General features: G+C 37.5%; 1 protein-coding gene across 1 annotated transcript; it reads left to right on the top strand.

Annotated features, from left to right (window-relative positions):
• The first annotated feature begins 8,835 nt into the window (after positions 1–8,835).
• Positions 8,836–13,092, top strand: LOC107821537 (zinc transporter 4, chloroplastic). The gene is made up of 4 exons (XM_016647965.2): positions 8,836–9,281; positions 9,439–9,499; positions 10,423–11,129; positions 12,250–13,092. The coding sequence occupies exons 1-4, from the start codon at positions 9,267–9,269 to the stop codon at positions 12,703–12,705; spliced, it is 1,239 nt and encodes a 412-aa protein (XP_016503451.1). The 5' UTR covers positions 8,836–9,266; the 3' UTR covers positions 12,706–13,092.
• Positions 13,093–14,318: the final 1,226 nt, after the last annotated feature.

The raw sequence follows: 14,318 nt of genomic DNA, 5'->3' as shown, positions 1-14,318 counted from the left end.
TCATACACATATTTACAACTTTGTCTTAGTTGGTAAATTCTACTAGAAGGTTTTGGATTATCTTATCAGTTTGCAGGTTTTAAAGATATCAATTACATTTCCTAAATGTCAACAATTACGAGAAAGAGAATGTTTGGAACTTTATACACCGTGCCATAAAACTTGATACAAGGTATCCAAAATGACTTCTAGTTTTGACTGGTTTACCAAATTTATAACTACTTCTAGGTTTTTGCAGAATTGATTTAGGGAATTCATATTGTCAACAACAACAACAACAACAACAACAACAACAACAACCTAGTGAAATGCCACAAGCAGGGTCTGGGGAGGGTAGAGTGTACGCAGACCTTACTCCTATCCCGAGGGAGTAGAGAGACTGTTTCCGATAGACCCTAGGCTCAAGAAGACGAAAATATGAAAAGAGAGACAATATATCAGTACTATCAACAGAAAATAATAGAAATAATGATAGTAACATAAGAACTAGAGAATAGATGCAAAGCACTAACAATGACGAGTAAATAAGACCCGACGTGTGAATACAACATGAACCACTAGCAGTCTAAGACAAAACTCTATCAGACTATCCTCTCACCTGTGCAAAGTAGAAAAATGCCCAACTACCTCCTAACCTACAACCCTAATGCTTGACCTCCACACCTTCCTATCAAGGGACATGTCCTCAGAAATCTGAAGCCACATCATGTCCTGTCTGATCACCTCTCCCCAATACTTCTTAGGCTGCCCTCTCTCTTCTCGTACCCGCAAGAACCAACTGCTCACACCTCCTTACCGGAGCATCTAGGCCTCTCCTCCATACGTGCCCGAATTATCTGATCCTTGCTTTCCTCATCTTGTCATCCAAATGGGCCACACCCACCTTCTCCCGAATATCTTCATTCCTAATATTATCCATCCTAGTAAGCCCGCACATCCACCTCAACATCCTCATTTCTACTACTTTCATCTTTAAGATAGGTGAGTGCTTAACTGGCCAACACTCAGCCTCATACAACATGGCCAGTTTGACCACCGCTCTATAAAACTTACCTTTGAGTGACAGAGGCATTCTCTTGTCACACGGTACTCCAGATGCCAGTCTTCATTTCATCCACCCCACCCTTATACGGTGTGTAACATCCTTGTATATCTCCCCATCCCCCTAGATAACCGACCCAAGGTACTTGAAACTGCCTCGCTTGGGGATGACCTATGATTCAAGCCTCACTTTCATGTCCGCTTCTCTCGGCTCTGCGCCGAATTTGCCCTCCAGGTATTCCGTCTTAGTCCTGCTCAACTTAAAACCCTTTGAATTAAGGGTCTGTCTCCAAACCTCCAACCTCTCGTTAACGCCGCCTCGCATCTCATCAATCAGAACTATGTCATTAGTGAATAACATACACCATGACACATCCTCTTGAATGTGGCATGTCAGCGCGTCTATAACCAAGGTAAATAAGAATGGGCTGAGCGCAGATCCTTGGTATAACCCCATAACAACCGAAAAATGCTCTGAGTCACCTCCCATTGTCCTTACCCGAGTCTTAGATCCATCATACATGTCCTTAATCACCCTAATGTAGGCAACCGACACACCTTTAGCCTCCAAGTATCTCCAAAGAGCCTCTTTAGGGACCTTTTCATACGCGTTCTCCATGTCAATAAACACTATGTGCAAATCCTTCTTCCTATCCCTGTACTGCTCCACCAACCTCCTAATAAGGTGGATAGCTTTCGTAGTCGAACGACCCGGCATGAACCCGAACTGGTTATCGAATATAGACACTGTCCTCCTCACCCTCACTTCTACCACCCTCTCCTAGACTCTTATAGTATGACTTAGTAACTTGATACCCTTATAGTTGTTATAACTCTAGATATCATATTTGTTCTTGTACAACGGAACCACCATGCTCCACCTCTACTCATCTGGCATCCTCTTCGTCCTGAAAATAACATTAAATGGCTCAGTCAGCCACTCCAATCCTTCTCTACCCACACACCTCCAAATTTCTACCGGGATTTTGTCTGGCTCGGTTGCTCTACCCCTACTCATTTTACGCATAGCCCCCACGACCTCCTCGACCTTAATGCGCCTACAGTACCTAAAGTCTTGGTGACTCTTAGAGTGCCCCAATTCACCTAGCTCAATGTACCGATCATTTTCTTCATTCAGAAGTCTATGAAAGTAAGTCTAACATCTCCTCTTAATCTGCTCCTCTCCCATCAATACTCTACCGTCCTCGTCTTTGATGCACCTCACCTGGTCCAGATCTCGATCCTTCCTCTCTCTCGCCTTGGCTAGTTGGAATAACTTCTTCTCCCCGACTTTGTCCCCCAGTTCCTCGCACAGACGACCAAACGCCATAGTCTTAGCCTCTGTGACCGCCAACTTTGCCTCCTTCCTAACTACCTTATACATCTCTCTGTTCGCTCTCTTCTCCTCCTCTCTCCCTACTAACTTCAGGTATGCCACCTTCTTCGCTTCCACTTTACCTTGGATCACTTCATTCCACCACCAGTCGCCTTTGTGCCGGCCAGAGAAACCCTTCGAGACCCCTAACACCTCTCTCGCTGCCTCCCTTATACAGATCACCGTCGTCGTCCACATAGCGCTCGCGTCCCCACTACTCTTCCAGGATCCCATATCGATAACCTCCCTTCCAACTCCTGGGCTTTATCATTAGTCAAGGCTCCCCACCTGATCCTCGATTGACCTCGTACAAACCTTTTCTTCCTCTTTATCATGATACCGACGTCCATCACCAAGAGCTTATGCTGCGTCGCGAGAGTCTCACCTAGTATAACCTTGCAATCCTTGCACAACCCTCTATCATACCTCCTGAAGAGGAGATGATCAATCTGAATCTTCGCCACCATGCTTTGAAAAGTAACCATATGCTCCTCCCTCTTCTAAAAACTAGAGTTCGCAATCACCACCTCAAAAGCCTTAGCAAAATCCAACAGCGAAGTACCTCCTCCATTTCTATCCCCAAAACCAAAGCAGCCATGCACCTCGCCATAGCCGCCAGCGTCGACCCAATATGACCATTGAAATCCTCTCTCATAAATAACCTCTCAGGAGGCGAAAAACCTCTCAACAGGTGGAATACAACGCACAATCTCATCCAATCCCTCCCAAAAACGCCGGCATTGATGGTGTACTCTCCGACCACTAACTTGATAGTCATTAATCTATCATTCACCCGCCTGACCTCTACCACAGACTCTCGAAGATCCATATCCACCAAAATACCCACTCTATTATTACCCTTCAAAACTCTAGAGTACTACAGGTTATACCCATCTGTATCCCTCGCCTTCGATCCTACCCACCTAGTCTCCTGGACACACGCTATATTGACCTTCCTCTTCTGGAGAATCTTCGCCAGCTTTATAGACTTACCCGTCAAAGTTCCTATGTTCCATGACCCAATTCTCAACCTATAGGCTCCCTTGATCCCCTTACCTCCCTTGCCCCCCGTCCCACCCCTTGACCCCTGCCCCACCCCCACCCTTCCCGCCCTCCCCGAGGACATGACCTTACTCTACCATCCAAGACCACCGCCACTATACCTCGATAGACTAAGAAAACTCACTAACACAAAATCGGCAACGAACCAAACTGGATGAAAACAAGTTGTGACAACGGCACGCTACTAATATAACTAAAGTAATGCGAACTAAAATGGGAATAAGTTAACTACGCAAATAAGGGAGTCGGAAGCGGGAGGTACCAACTCCTAAGAGTAGAACCTAAAATTCGACTCGGTGCACACCCGAGGTCACAGATGTTGACGTACTTCCTTCCAACTCCCACCGACCTTTGCAAACACCAACCAGGGTTGCTCCGCGCTGCTCGCTCGTACGCCTCTCGTTCATCTCCAACTGTCGCAGCTAACAACCTAAAAAATCACAAAACACCAACCGCGAAACCAACAGGGGAGGGGGGCTGTCAACCCATAGCCGCTGCGCTGGTGTTTAAATCTACAGCAGCCGGGGCTTCCTAATTAAACAACGGGCAGAATCACCGGCAATTATAGCCGGTGGGAGGGGGGATGTGTCAAAGATATGAGGAACCAAACACAAAGAAGGGGAAAAGGGGATGGGGGAAGGGGGCAACTCAAACTGAAGGAAAAAAGAGAGAGAGAGGCATTAGGTGTTGCTGGCAAAGGCTGCCTGTTAAGGTTTCTAGAAACAGGGAAAACAAAAAAGGGGAAGGGAAGAGAACAGAAAGAGAAGAGAGAAGAATGATGAAAGAAGAAAGAGGAGAGATGAGAGGGGATATTGGCGTGGCGGGGACTGGGGCAAGGGAGAAGCAGGGAATAACTGAAGAGGGATAATGCTGGGGAGAAAGAAGAAATGGGAGGGGGTAGTGAGAAGAAAGAGGGATTAGAGATCATCCACTCCACCCTTGCTTACCTGCGTGTGGTCGCCGGCGATTTGGCCCGTCATGCTATTCTTCTGCTTCCCACCGAGAGAGAGAGAGAGAGAGAGAGAGAGAGAGAGAGAGAGAGAGAGAGAGAGAGAGAGAGAGAGAGAGAGAGAGAGAGAGAGAGAGAGAGAGAGAGAGAGAGAGAGAGAGAGAGAGAGAGAGAAAAGTAGCCATTTGAAGAGTGTAACGAATACAACGTGTATCAACTATATTTGATCGTGTAATTGTATTCATTCGTGCAATGAATACAATATGTATCAACTATAACCAAGGCGAAATACAAGAGTGTATACAAAGGATATAACTTGTATCGACTGTATACAAGGGTGTATACAAAGGATACAACATGTATCGACTATATTTGTTCGCTCAACGAATACAACTAAGGTGAAACACAGAAATACAAAAAAATAAAATATTCTTATTGAAAATCGGACTCAAGACCTTCGCTAACTAAGCGGGAGCTTTAACTAACTGAGTTACAAGAGCTTGTTGCTCTCTTGTTTCAGTTCAAGGAGTTAATCTCTTATTTCATGGATTTGATATAAAATTCAAATATAGCTACGAATGATAAATTTACTGAAACTATAGCTGTGAATGATAAATATAGTATAAATGTTTGATGTATCGCGTAATTTTTCCATAGTTAATTATTGGTCGGACATACATAAATTCACCTTTTCCTTCTCGCATTTCTTTTGGAGGGAACACAATGGTAACTTGTCGAAACATAGTAATTAAAGAAAAAAAAGGAAATAAATATATTAACAAAAACGTGGAATAATAGATGCCTAATTTTTATATCGGAAAAGAAAATTCATGTTAAGCACGTAGGGCATCAAATGCATTAATAAAATTAATTAACACTCGTTGAAAAGACAAAAAGTTCGAAGCATGAAGCATGAAGCATGAATATATCTCAAAACTTTTCTCTGATTTTGGACATAAATTGCTCCAAAAGAAAGAAAGAAAATTTAAAATTTTAAAATAAAGTGTTACGACCACTACTTTTAAAAATGAAAAATATTAAAGAAAATTTTGAAACATTTTTAGCCACATAAATCGTTACCACTTATAATTTGAGTATTCAATTTTTAACATATAAATATTTTTCAGAAAATATTACTCCATTTAATGGTATCTTATAAAACGAGACATTGAATATTGCTTTAATTTACTGCACGATTCTATCTCCCGCCTCATCTATTTTCATAAATGTATTATTAGTCAAACAATCTGGTTCCTAATAGTAAGAAAAAAGTGGCAAATAAACAAATTGGGGCTTTTATTCGTTTGTGTTTTTTTATTTAGATTCTGCTCACTGTCATTTTCAGTCACTAATAAGAAACAGAAAAAGAAAAACAAGTTGCTGATTTTTTGTTTAAAGTTTAAGAGAAGCATAAAGAAATGCGTGCAAGTTATATACAGTTAGACATGGTCAGCATAATTAACCTAATCAATCCTCGTTTTGGAAGAAATCAAGAATAAAATATGTTCGTTTAATATTAACCTCTTCTTTTATCGACGAATATTCTCTGATTCTTTTCTGAACCTTTCGTTCTCTTTTTTACTGTAAAAATAGTCTTATTGACGTATTTTAGTAGAAATAGTTTTGGCTGATCATTAAATTATGAAATACGTAAACTTTAATTACATATAATCGATGTGTTTGGTGAGAAATCCAACTTTGATTTTGCGCCAATTAGAATAACTGTATTGGAACAAAGAAAATGTGCTTACAAATTAAAACCATAGATTAAGCATCCTACCATGGTACTACTATTCGTAACGAAATTTTGATAATCATTTCTTTTAATAATCGTGATGTCCAAATCAGCTTACAGACACGTAGTTTAATTTTACACGATACATGTTATCTCACACTAACTGATGTATCAGATAACTTTATCCATTAAAAGCTCGAACAAATTGAAAATACTCACCTACTACTATTTAAACATTTGGGTTAATATTTTGGGATAAAATTTACCCGTGCGGCCGTACCTGCGACCAAACTATACCAACTTACATGATTAAGTGAATTAATGAAGTAAAACAATGTTAATTAACTATGGTTAATTGAGAAAAGTATGCAAAGCATCCAATGATTTTGCCAGCTTGATTTACTTTAATATTCAAATTACCTAAAATTACTTGAAAATGCATGAGTTTTTCTACACCGAGTGAAATTGACATATAATATAATAACTTAAAAAATAGAGTAATAAAGTATATATCTGTTCTTATATTTAAACTCAATTGCCCTAAAAGATAAAGGGAAAAAAAGAGAAAGAAAAAACACATGCAAAGGTGTAACCTCAAATAACCTATACATTTTACCTCAAATCACAATTAATTATGTGCTTTTACATCACTTAATTAGGATAAATCAATGTAATTCGAGGTATAAATGGGGATTTGAATAAAATATTTTTTCACCTCTTAATTAAAGATTCTGAATTTGAACGCTGAAAATAAAATAAAAAAGCTCTAATAAAGTGTATTTTTTCTTTTAAATGTTATATGAAAGGGCAGCTCGGTGCACGAAACAACATCTCGCATTCACGCAGGATCCAGGGAAGGGACGCACCCCAAGGAGTGTGCCGTAGGCAGTCTATCTTTATGAAAGTATCAATGACTGATTACACGGCTCAAACCCATAACCTATAAGTCACACAAAGAGACAACTTTATCGTTGCTTCAAGGCTCTCTTTCACCATAGGAATTTGAATAAATTGGCATTTCAAATTAGATAGTATCAAATACGGAATGAGAAATTAAAAAATAAATATTTTTACTCTTTGAATGTACATTGGATCACACAACAATGTTATCCTTATATTTTACATAAAACGCCTATTCTTTTTGTGTTTGGTGTCATTTAATCAAACAAGCTGCTTTATTTTTCATAGTTGTGCTAATAGCTGAGGCGGACCCACGTTGTATCAAGTTGGTTCAACTGAACTTGTTTTGCTAATTTTTATTATTATTTATACGTGTAAATTATTCTATGGTCGATGATCATAGAAGAATGAATCTACTTGGAACGACGAGGAATGTTAGCTCGATGGTCAAGTGAGGTCATTTTAAGATATAGAACGTGGATTCGATTATATGCTATGTTCAGACTCTTCCGTATATTTTTAATTTCTGAAATCACGAGGAATGCACATGTTTGCACAGTACAACTGTAACCGGCTACTCACTTTGACATCTGACTACTATGACTATTGTTAAATTAGTTTAATCTACTAATATGTTAAAAATGTTAGATTATTTTTCGTTTTGAATTTTATTATTTGCCATTGTCATATAGAAGTTAGTTTTAATTGTTATCTGTTTAGATTATATTATTTATTGTTTGTAAGTAACACTTAACTTTTAAAAGTTATGTTTGTGTGAAATTTATTTAGTGTCGATTATATTACTTGAGTACTTCCATACGTTATAAAGTTGTATTTTTTCACTTCTTCTTTTTGCAATTAGCTCTTTTAAAATTTATTTACTATTTTATTAAGTTGTGTGTTTATTTATTTATTGTTCAAGTAAATTCTCTGTTAATTTTAATTCTTATTTTATTTATATTTATGGTGCTTCAAAATTGTTAGAATGTTATTGTATTAACTTATCTTTTGAGTAAATCATAAAAATTTAAAACTGAAGAATTTAAAGGAAAATTTATAGTCTAATAACGGGTTAAAAATAATATATATATATATATATTTCTATTATAGACTATTATCACCTAATGTTTACCATATCTTAATGAACTCTTGAATATATTCAGGGTCCGCCCCTAGCTATTAGTACTACCAGTAGGGGGTTCCATTTTTATTATTAATTGTAGTTTTGAGACACTAGAAGATTCATTAATTTATTCTCTGCGATGCAATTCTATATTCTATTGGATTTTTTGTTTCCTTTCTTTTTTCCTTATGAGACGTAGCTCTTTCCCTTTTCTTTTTCATTTTCTTTCCTACTTTGTTTATGTAATACTGTAGGTTTATTTATCTTCTATACTTTAACTATATAATTTAGAAAACTAACTAGAATAAAACAAGTAACCATATAAAACTGATATAAATCTAAAAGATTTAATTTTACAAAATTAAACTGAAAAGGATATAAGAGAAATTAAAGAATATTTTTTAAGAAAATAAAATAAAATATATATACACTTCTATGAACGAATATGTATGCAAAGACGTGTACAAAACCAGAGAATTAAGTGCGTGCAAAATTATACATTTGTACATTTTGGTCATTTTTAATATTCAAATATTTATAAAATAATAATTATTCTAATTTAATGAAGTGCTCTAATCGACCAACTGCACTAGTGTTATTCAAAAAGAAAAGGAAAGGAAGGAAATATAAAGTGGAGTGCATGACTTATTACGCAGAGGTGTCGACACAGTGGAGCTCATTCTCTTCTAAAACAAGCGACTGTATCAAAGTCTCCCCATCTCCTCTCTCTTCTTTCTTTACTAATAATGTCGACATCATTCCCAGTATCTTCTTCCATTTCTCATCCCCATCTATTTTCCCCTTCTTTCATTCTTTCTTTATCCTTTTCTAAACCCTCCCTAGTCCCTCCTTACAACAGCAAGAGGATTTATAAAACAGTGTTTTCGGACAAAAGGGGTTTGTTCTCGTCAAGAATTATTACAAAATTCACCACTTTCTTGTTAGATTAATACTATAATTTTGGTCAAGACCTTTCACCTATATATAGAGATTTGTGATGCTTTCTCTGTTTGTGTAAACTTGTTACGTAATTGGAAATAGCGTTTTGAGGGACAAATTCCCTCTCTTTTCCCCATATCCCATGTCGTTCATTGAGGTTCGTTCTTTCTTTCTTCAGTGCCCCCACACACAACCCCAAACCCCTACTCCCTCTTCCTTTTTATTGTGTATTCCTTTCTCCTTTTTTTTTAATTGCCCCATTTGTCTTGAAAGTTGTGAGTTTTATTCTATTCTTTGTTAATTGTTAATTTCAGGATCTCGTGCCCTTCTTTTTTATGGACCCAAAATCTAGAGAAAAGACTGGGGCTTTCTCAGGTAAGTAATATTTTGTGTCACCATTTTCTTTTATTTATTTTTCTTTGTAATTGTTATGGGGAATGAGGAAATTGAATCTTTAATTCTGGGTTTTGCTTGGTTTGGTTTGTAATTGATGGAGAATTCTCCAAATTACTGTAGTTCTTTTTTCTTGTTTGTTTTATGTTCCTATTGGATACTCTGTGTTGAGTCAGTATAATCACTTGCATCCTGTTTGGAAGTTCATTACTGTTTTGGATTTTAAATTTTGGATTATCTGTTTATTATAGTTTATAAGTAGTTCATTTTTTGAGTCTTATGATGAAAGTGGACATTCATTTTTGTATTAAGTGGTTACTTGTTTTATAATTCATTCATTATCACTCACCTTTTCTATAAAAAGTTTTGAAATTCATTCATTCTCATGTTGTACTGATCTCGATTTTATGAAATGATGGGGTATTGAATTCCAAATTTGAATTGGTACTAAAGGTCCCTTTTGTATTTTCTTAATATACATCTTGTCTTCATTTGCTCTGCACATTCGTTATGTCTGTTTTGGCTGTTGAATCTCACTCATGTACTAAATCTGGGAAAGGGAAAGGAAGAAAAAAAGTTAGCTTTAGTTTTACTTTGTCAAAATGTAGTTCTTGCCTAAGGTTGCGTACACCCTGAATTACGTAGCCGACTCTTTTTTATCTATTTTCATGTATTAGGTGGAAAAGTACAGATTCCTTTGACTTCCATTTTCTAATGAATTTCATGTTTCATATCAAAATATTTGAAATGTAGGGAAACTTTGGTTAGTGAGGAGAATTCTTGTAGTGTTATTTTAAGGAATAAACAGAAAGAAATTTGATAGTTCTTTATTGGTTCAATACCTAAATTGTGTAGAAATTGAAATGATTCTTACACTCTCTTACTGTTCCTTTTGATCAAAACAGATACCATTATGCTGAAACTTTATCAATCTGTTTCCAATACCACCTGTGGCAGTGCTGATGAAGAAATAGAAGGCTGCCGAGACAGCTCGGCTGCTCTCACCCTTAAAATTGTGGCTATCTCTGCCATCCTCATAGCTAGCACTTGCGGAGTTGGTATTCCATTAGTTGGCAAGAAGCATCGGTTCCTCCGAACTGACTCCAATCTCTTTCTTACTGTTAAAGCCTTTGCTGCTGGTGTCATCCTCTCTACAGGATTTGTCCACATATTACCAGGCGCCACCTCATCATTAACTAATCCTTGCCTTCCGAAATTTCCTTGGTTGAAATTCCCTTTTGCTGGTTTTATTGCTATGATGGCTGCATTGGCTACGTTGGTGGTTGACTTTGTTGGGACTCAGTATTATGAGAGGAAGCAAGAGAAACAAAGCCAAAAAGATCAGATTGATTCAGTGGATTTGGTGTCAGAATCAGCTATTGTACCGGTTGAACCAAAGGCAAGGAATGAGAAATTGTTTGGTGAAGAAGACGGTGGTGCAATACACATTGTTGGGATGCATGCACATGCAGCTCATCACAGACATAGCCATTCACAAGAACAAGGGGCATGTCAAGGGAACGTGAGGGAGCATTCCCATGGTCATTCGCACTCCCATAGCTTTGGTGGTGGAGATGAGGAAGGTGGAGGGAGGCATGTTGTTGTTTCTCAGGTAATTTTACTTGCATATTTTTACATGTCTTAGGCCTTTCTCTTTCTCTGTACTTCTCCACATAAGTTCGTTTTGGTTGTATTGGGTAAATGTTGTGTCTAGAAGCAACAACTCAGTATAATCCCACTAGTGGGGTCTGGGGAGGCTAGTTTGTACGCAGACCTTACCCATACCCTAGGGTAGAGAGGCTGTTTCCGATAGACTCTCGGCTCCCTCCAAGAACTCTCCACCTTGCTCTTGGGGTGACTCGAACTCACAACCTCTTGGTTGGAAGTGGATGGTGCTCACCACTAGAGCAACTCACTCTTGTCTAGAAGGTTGGGTGAAGGTTGGGTAAATGTTGTGTCTAGAAGGTTTTTGATTATCTCATTGGTTGTAGGTTTTAAAGATATGAATTACATTTCCTCGATGTCAGGATTTATGAGAAAGAAAACCTTTGGGCTTCATATGTATCATGCTGGTAAACTTGATATACAATTTTCTGAACGACTTGTAGTATGTATGGTTTACCAAATTTACTACCACTTACAGGTTTTTGCGGAATTAATATAGAGAATTCATATAGCCAACTCTTAGGGATTGAGACATAGTTGATTGATTGCAACTGCTTATACGCTACTGATTCCTTGAACTTTGATAAATACATTTCTATAAGCTTCTGCGGAATTACACTATTTCATTTTTTTCTAGGTTTAGCTAGATATTCTGCTAAATTACTTTCTAATTGTTTGGTGTTTAAGATTTTTCACCCAACCTTTGAGATACTGCATATATTCTCATATGAAATTTAACTTCATATAGAACATTACCTAAAGTTTGTTAGCCGTTCATTGGTCTATCAGGTGCCCATCATTCGATATTTTGGTGTGGTGTGCGTCCAGGTGAGAGTGGTTTATGCATTCACAGATTAGGGGTTTGTGTAAGGTTTCTCATAATAGATACTTGGGGGCGCTTGCTTCTTTAATGTATTACAAGACCGGAACCAACTTTTTACTTTTGTTTAATTGGCAAAAGAGCAAAAGTTTGATTTTCCCCGAGTTTGTGAAGATACAGTGTTTGTTTATACCTGTCAGTTTGATTGTGAAAAACTTGGTCATTACAACGACTTCCTTGTATGCAGGTCTTGGAGCTGGGGATAGTATCACATTCTCTCATAATAGGCATAGCATTGGGTGTTTCAGAAAGTCCGTGCACAATTAGACCCTTGCTTGTGGCCTTGTCGTTCCACCAGTTCTTCGAAGGTTTTGCGTTAGGAGGCTGCATCTCACAGGCACAGTTCAATTCCCTCCGTTCCACTATAATGGCAACGTTTTTCGCCGTAACAACACCCTTGGGAATTGCTATAGGGATTCTAGCTTCTTCGTCGTACAATCCACATAGCCCAAGAGCTTTGGTGGTGGAAGGGATCCTAAACTCTATATCTTCTGGAATTCTAATCTACATGGCTTTAGTAGACCTAATTGCTGCAGATTTCTTGAGTAAGAGAATGAGCTGCAATACAAGGCTTCAAATAGTATCTTATTTTGCACTATTCTTAGGGGCTGGACTCATGTCCCTTCTTGCAATATGGGCATGATATTGCTTTTTATTATATGCATGTAATTTTTTTGTTTTTATATTTTATTAACCACAAAAAAGCCAAGCAAGCAAGCAATTGTTTACCATTTCTTTTTCCTGATTTTTACTTTTTCTTATCCTTGAGAGGATGTTGTTTTGGGCCCTGGCTGTGGAAGGGTGCTTGTGTAATAGGTATGGCACCCTGGTAGTAGGGTTGAAGATGAAGTTGCAAACAGAAGAGAGAGAAGAAGAGAAATATTGCATTTAATTCATGCAATCAAATAATTTAAAGTTCTTTTCTATGTTGTATGATCATTTTCCTTATTTTGAGATTTGATTATGATTATGATTTTCAGAGGCAACTAGCTTGGGCATAAATACACTCTCCTTTCATAATGTTCAGTTACTTCTATGTCAAATTCGTTGTTTTTTAACAATTATTTTGAGGTATAAAACTATCTTTTAAGAAGAAGACAAAGGATTTACTTGGAAGGCATTAACTTTGATGTATAGTATTTCTGTATGTGCGGAATGACCATATAAAATTCAAACTGATTTTAACTAGTTTGAGATTGAAGTGAAATTGATTTTTAACTTTTTCCCTAAACCATACTTTCAAACCTTTGATTCCCCTAAACATGAATTGATGAAATGTGAAATCTTATAAATCTCTAGTTACAAGATCTAATTGGACAAAAAACATCGTTTTTTCATAATGAGGTGGTAATGACTTTAGATCTAAACAGACCTATCTCTTGGATCAAAATCAGTAATGCAGTTTATTAGTAAGAAAAATAAATTTAAACATCAGAAAAGCTAAAGGTACCTTGTGTTGGTAAACTGTGTTCAAAATCAGAGAAGCGACCAGAGAAGCGACGAAACATTAGTTAAATAAAACAAAACAGAAAAATAATTCCGAGCCCACAAGTTCCTTGTGTATCCTTAAGGATTTTAGTCACATCACAGTTGCCCAAGGTTTCGGATTAGTTCTTCCCAGTATAGAACGGAATAACTATTATGTGATAACGGCACTACAAATCACAGAACTTTAGCGAACTCAACAAACGGAGCAAATCACACTTGACACTTATGTTTATTTGGAAAAATAATGCAATAATGTAGAAAAAAAAGGGACAAGTTTTCAGATTTTCTATGTATGAAAAATGAGACAAAGCCTCTAAATTTACAGACAAAGGAAGGGTGAGATGGAGAGGAGCTATCCAAAAGGTGCATCTTCCATTTCTCATTCACACCCATTCACAAAACCTAACAATCCCCCACATGAATGGGGAATGACCATATTTATAAAAACATACATGAAAGATTGTGTGATTCGCGAGTAAGGGTTAATCGCATCTGGATAAGTAGATTTCCCTTTGAACTTTTCGTAGTGAACTTATGTCGGATATACTCGGTCAATCGGTAGATTTGAATCTTTGAACCGTCGAGCTTTGATGTATACCTAGACAACCATAAGTTTGACAATTAACCCTTAACCGTCTTTGGTTCTCATTGTTGTGTTCGTTTCAGTCATAAACACTACTTGGTTCATAAGTGCGTAGAGAACCAGCCTTATAGAATTCTCCTTGAAGCGGCTTACACTTCACATTTACATAGGTGATTCCTAAATGT

The sequence above is a fragment of the Nicotiana tabacum genome, chromosome 23, assembly GCF_000715075.1.
Source record: "Nicotiana tabacum cultivar K326 chromosome 23, ASM71507v2, whole genome shotgun sequence".
NCBI classification, from domain to species: domain Eukaryota; kingdom Viridiplantae; phylum Streptophyta; class Magnoliopsida; order Solanales; family Solanaceae; genus Nicotiana; species Nicotiana tabacum.
The sequence above is the reverse complement of the archived record's forward strand: the minus strand, read 5'-3'. Positions and strand labels throughout refer to the sequence as shown.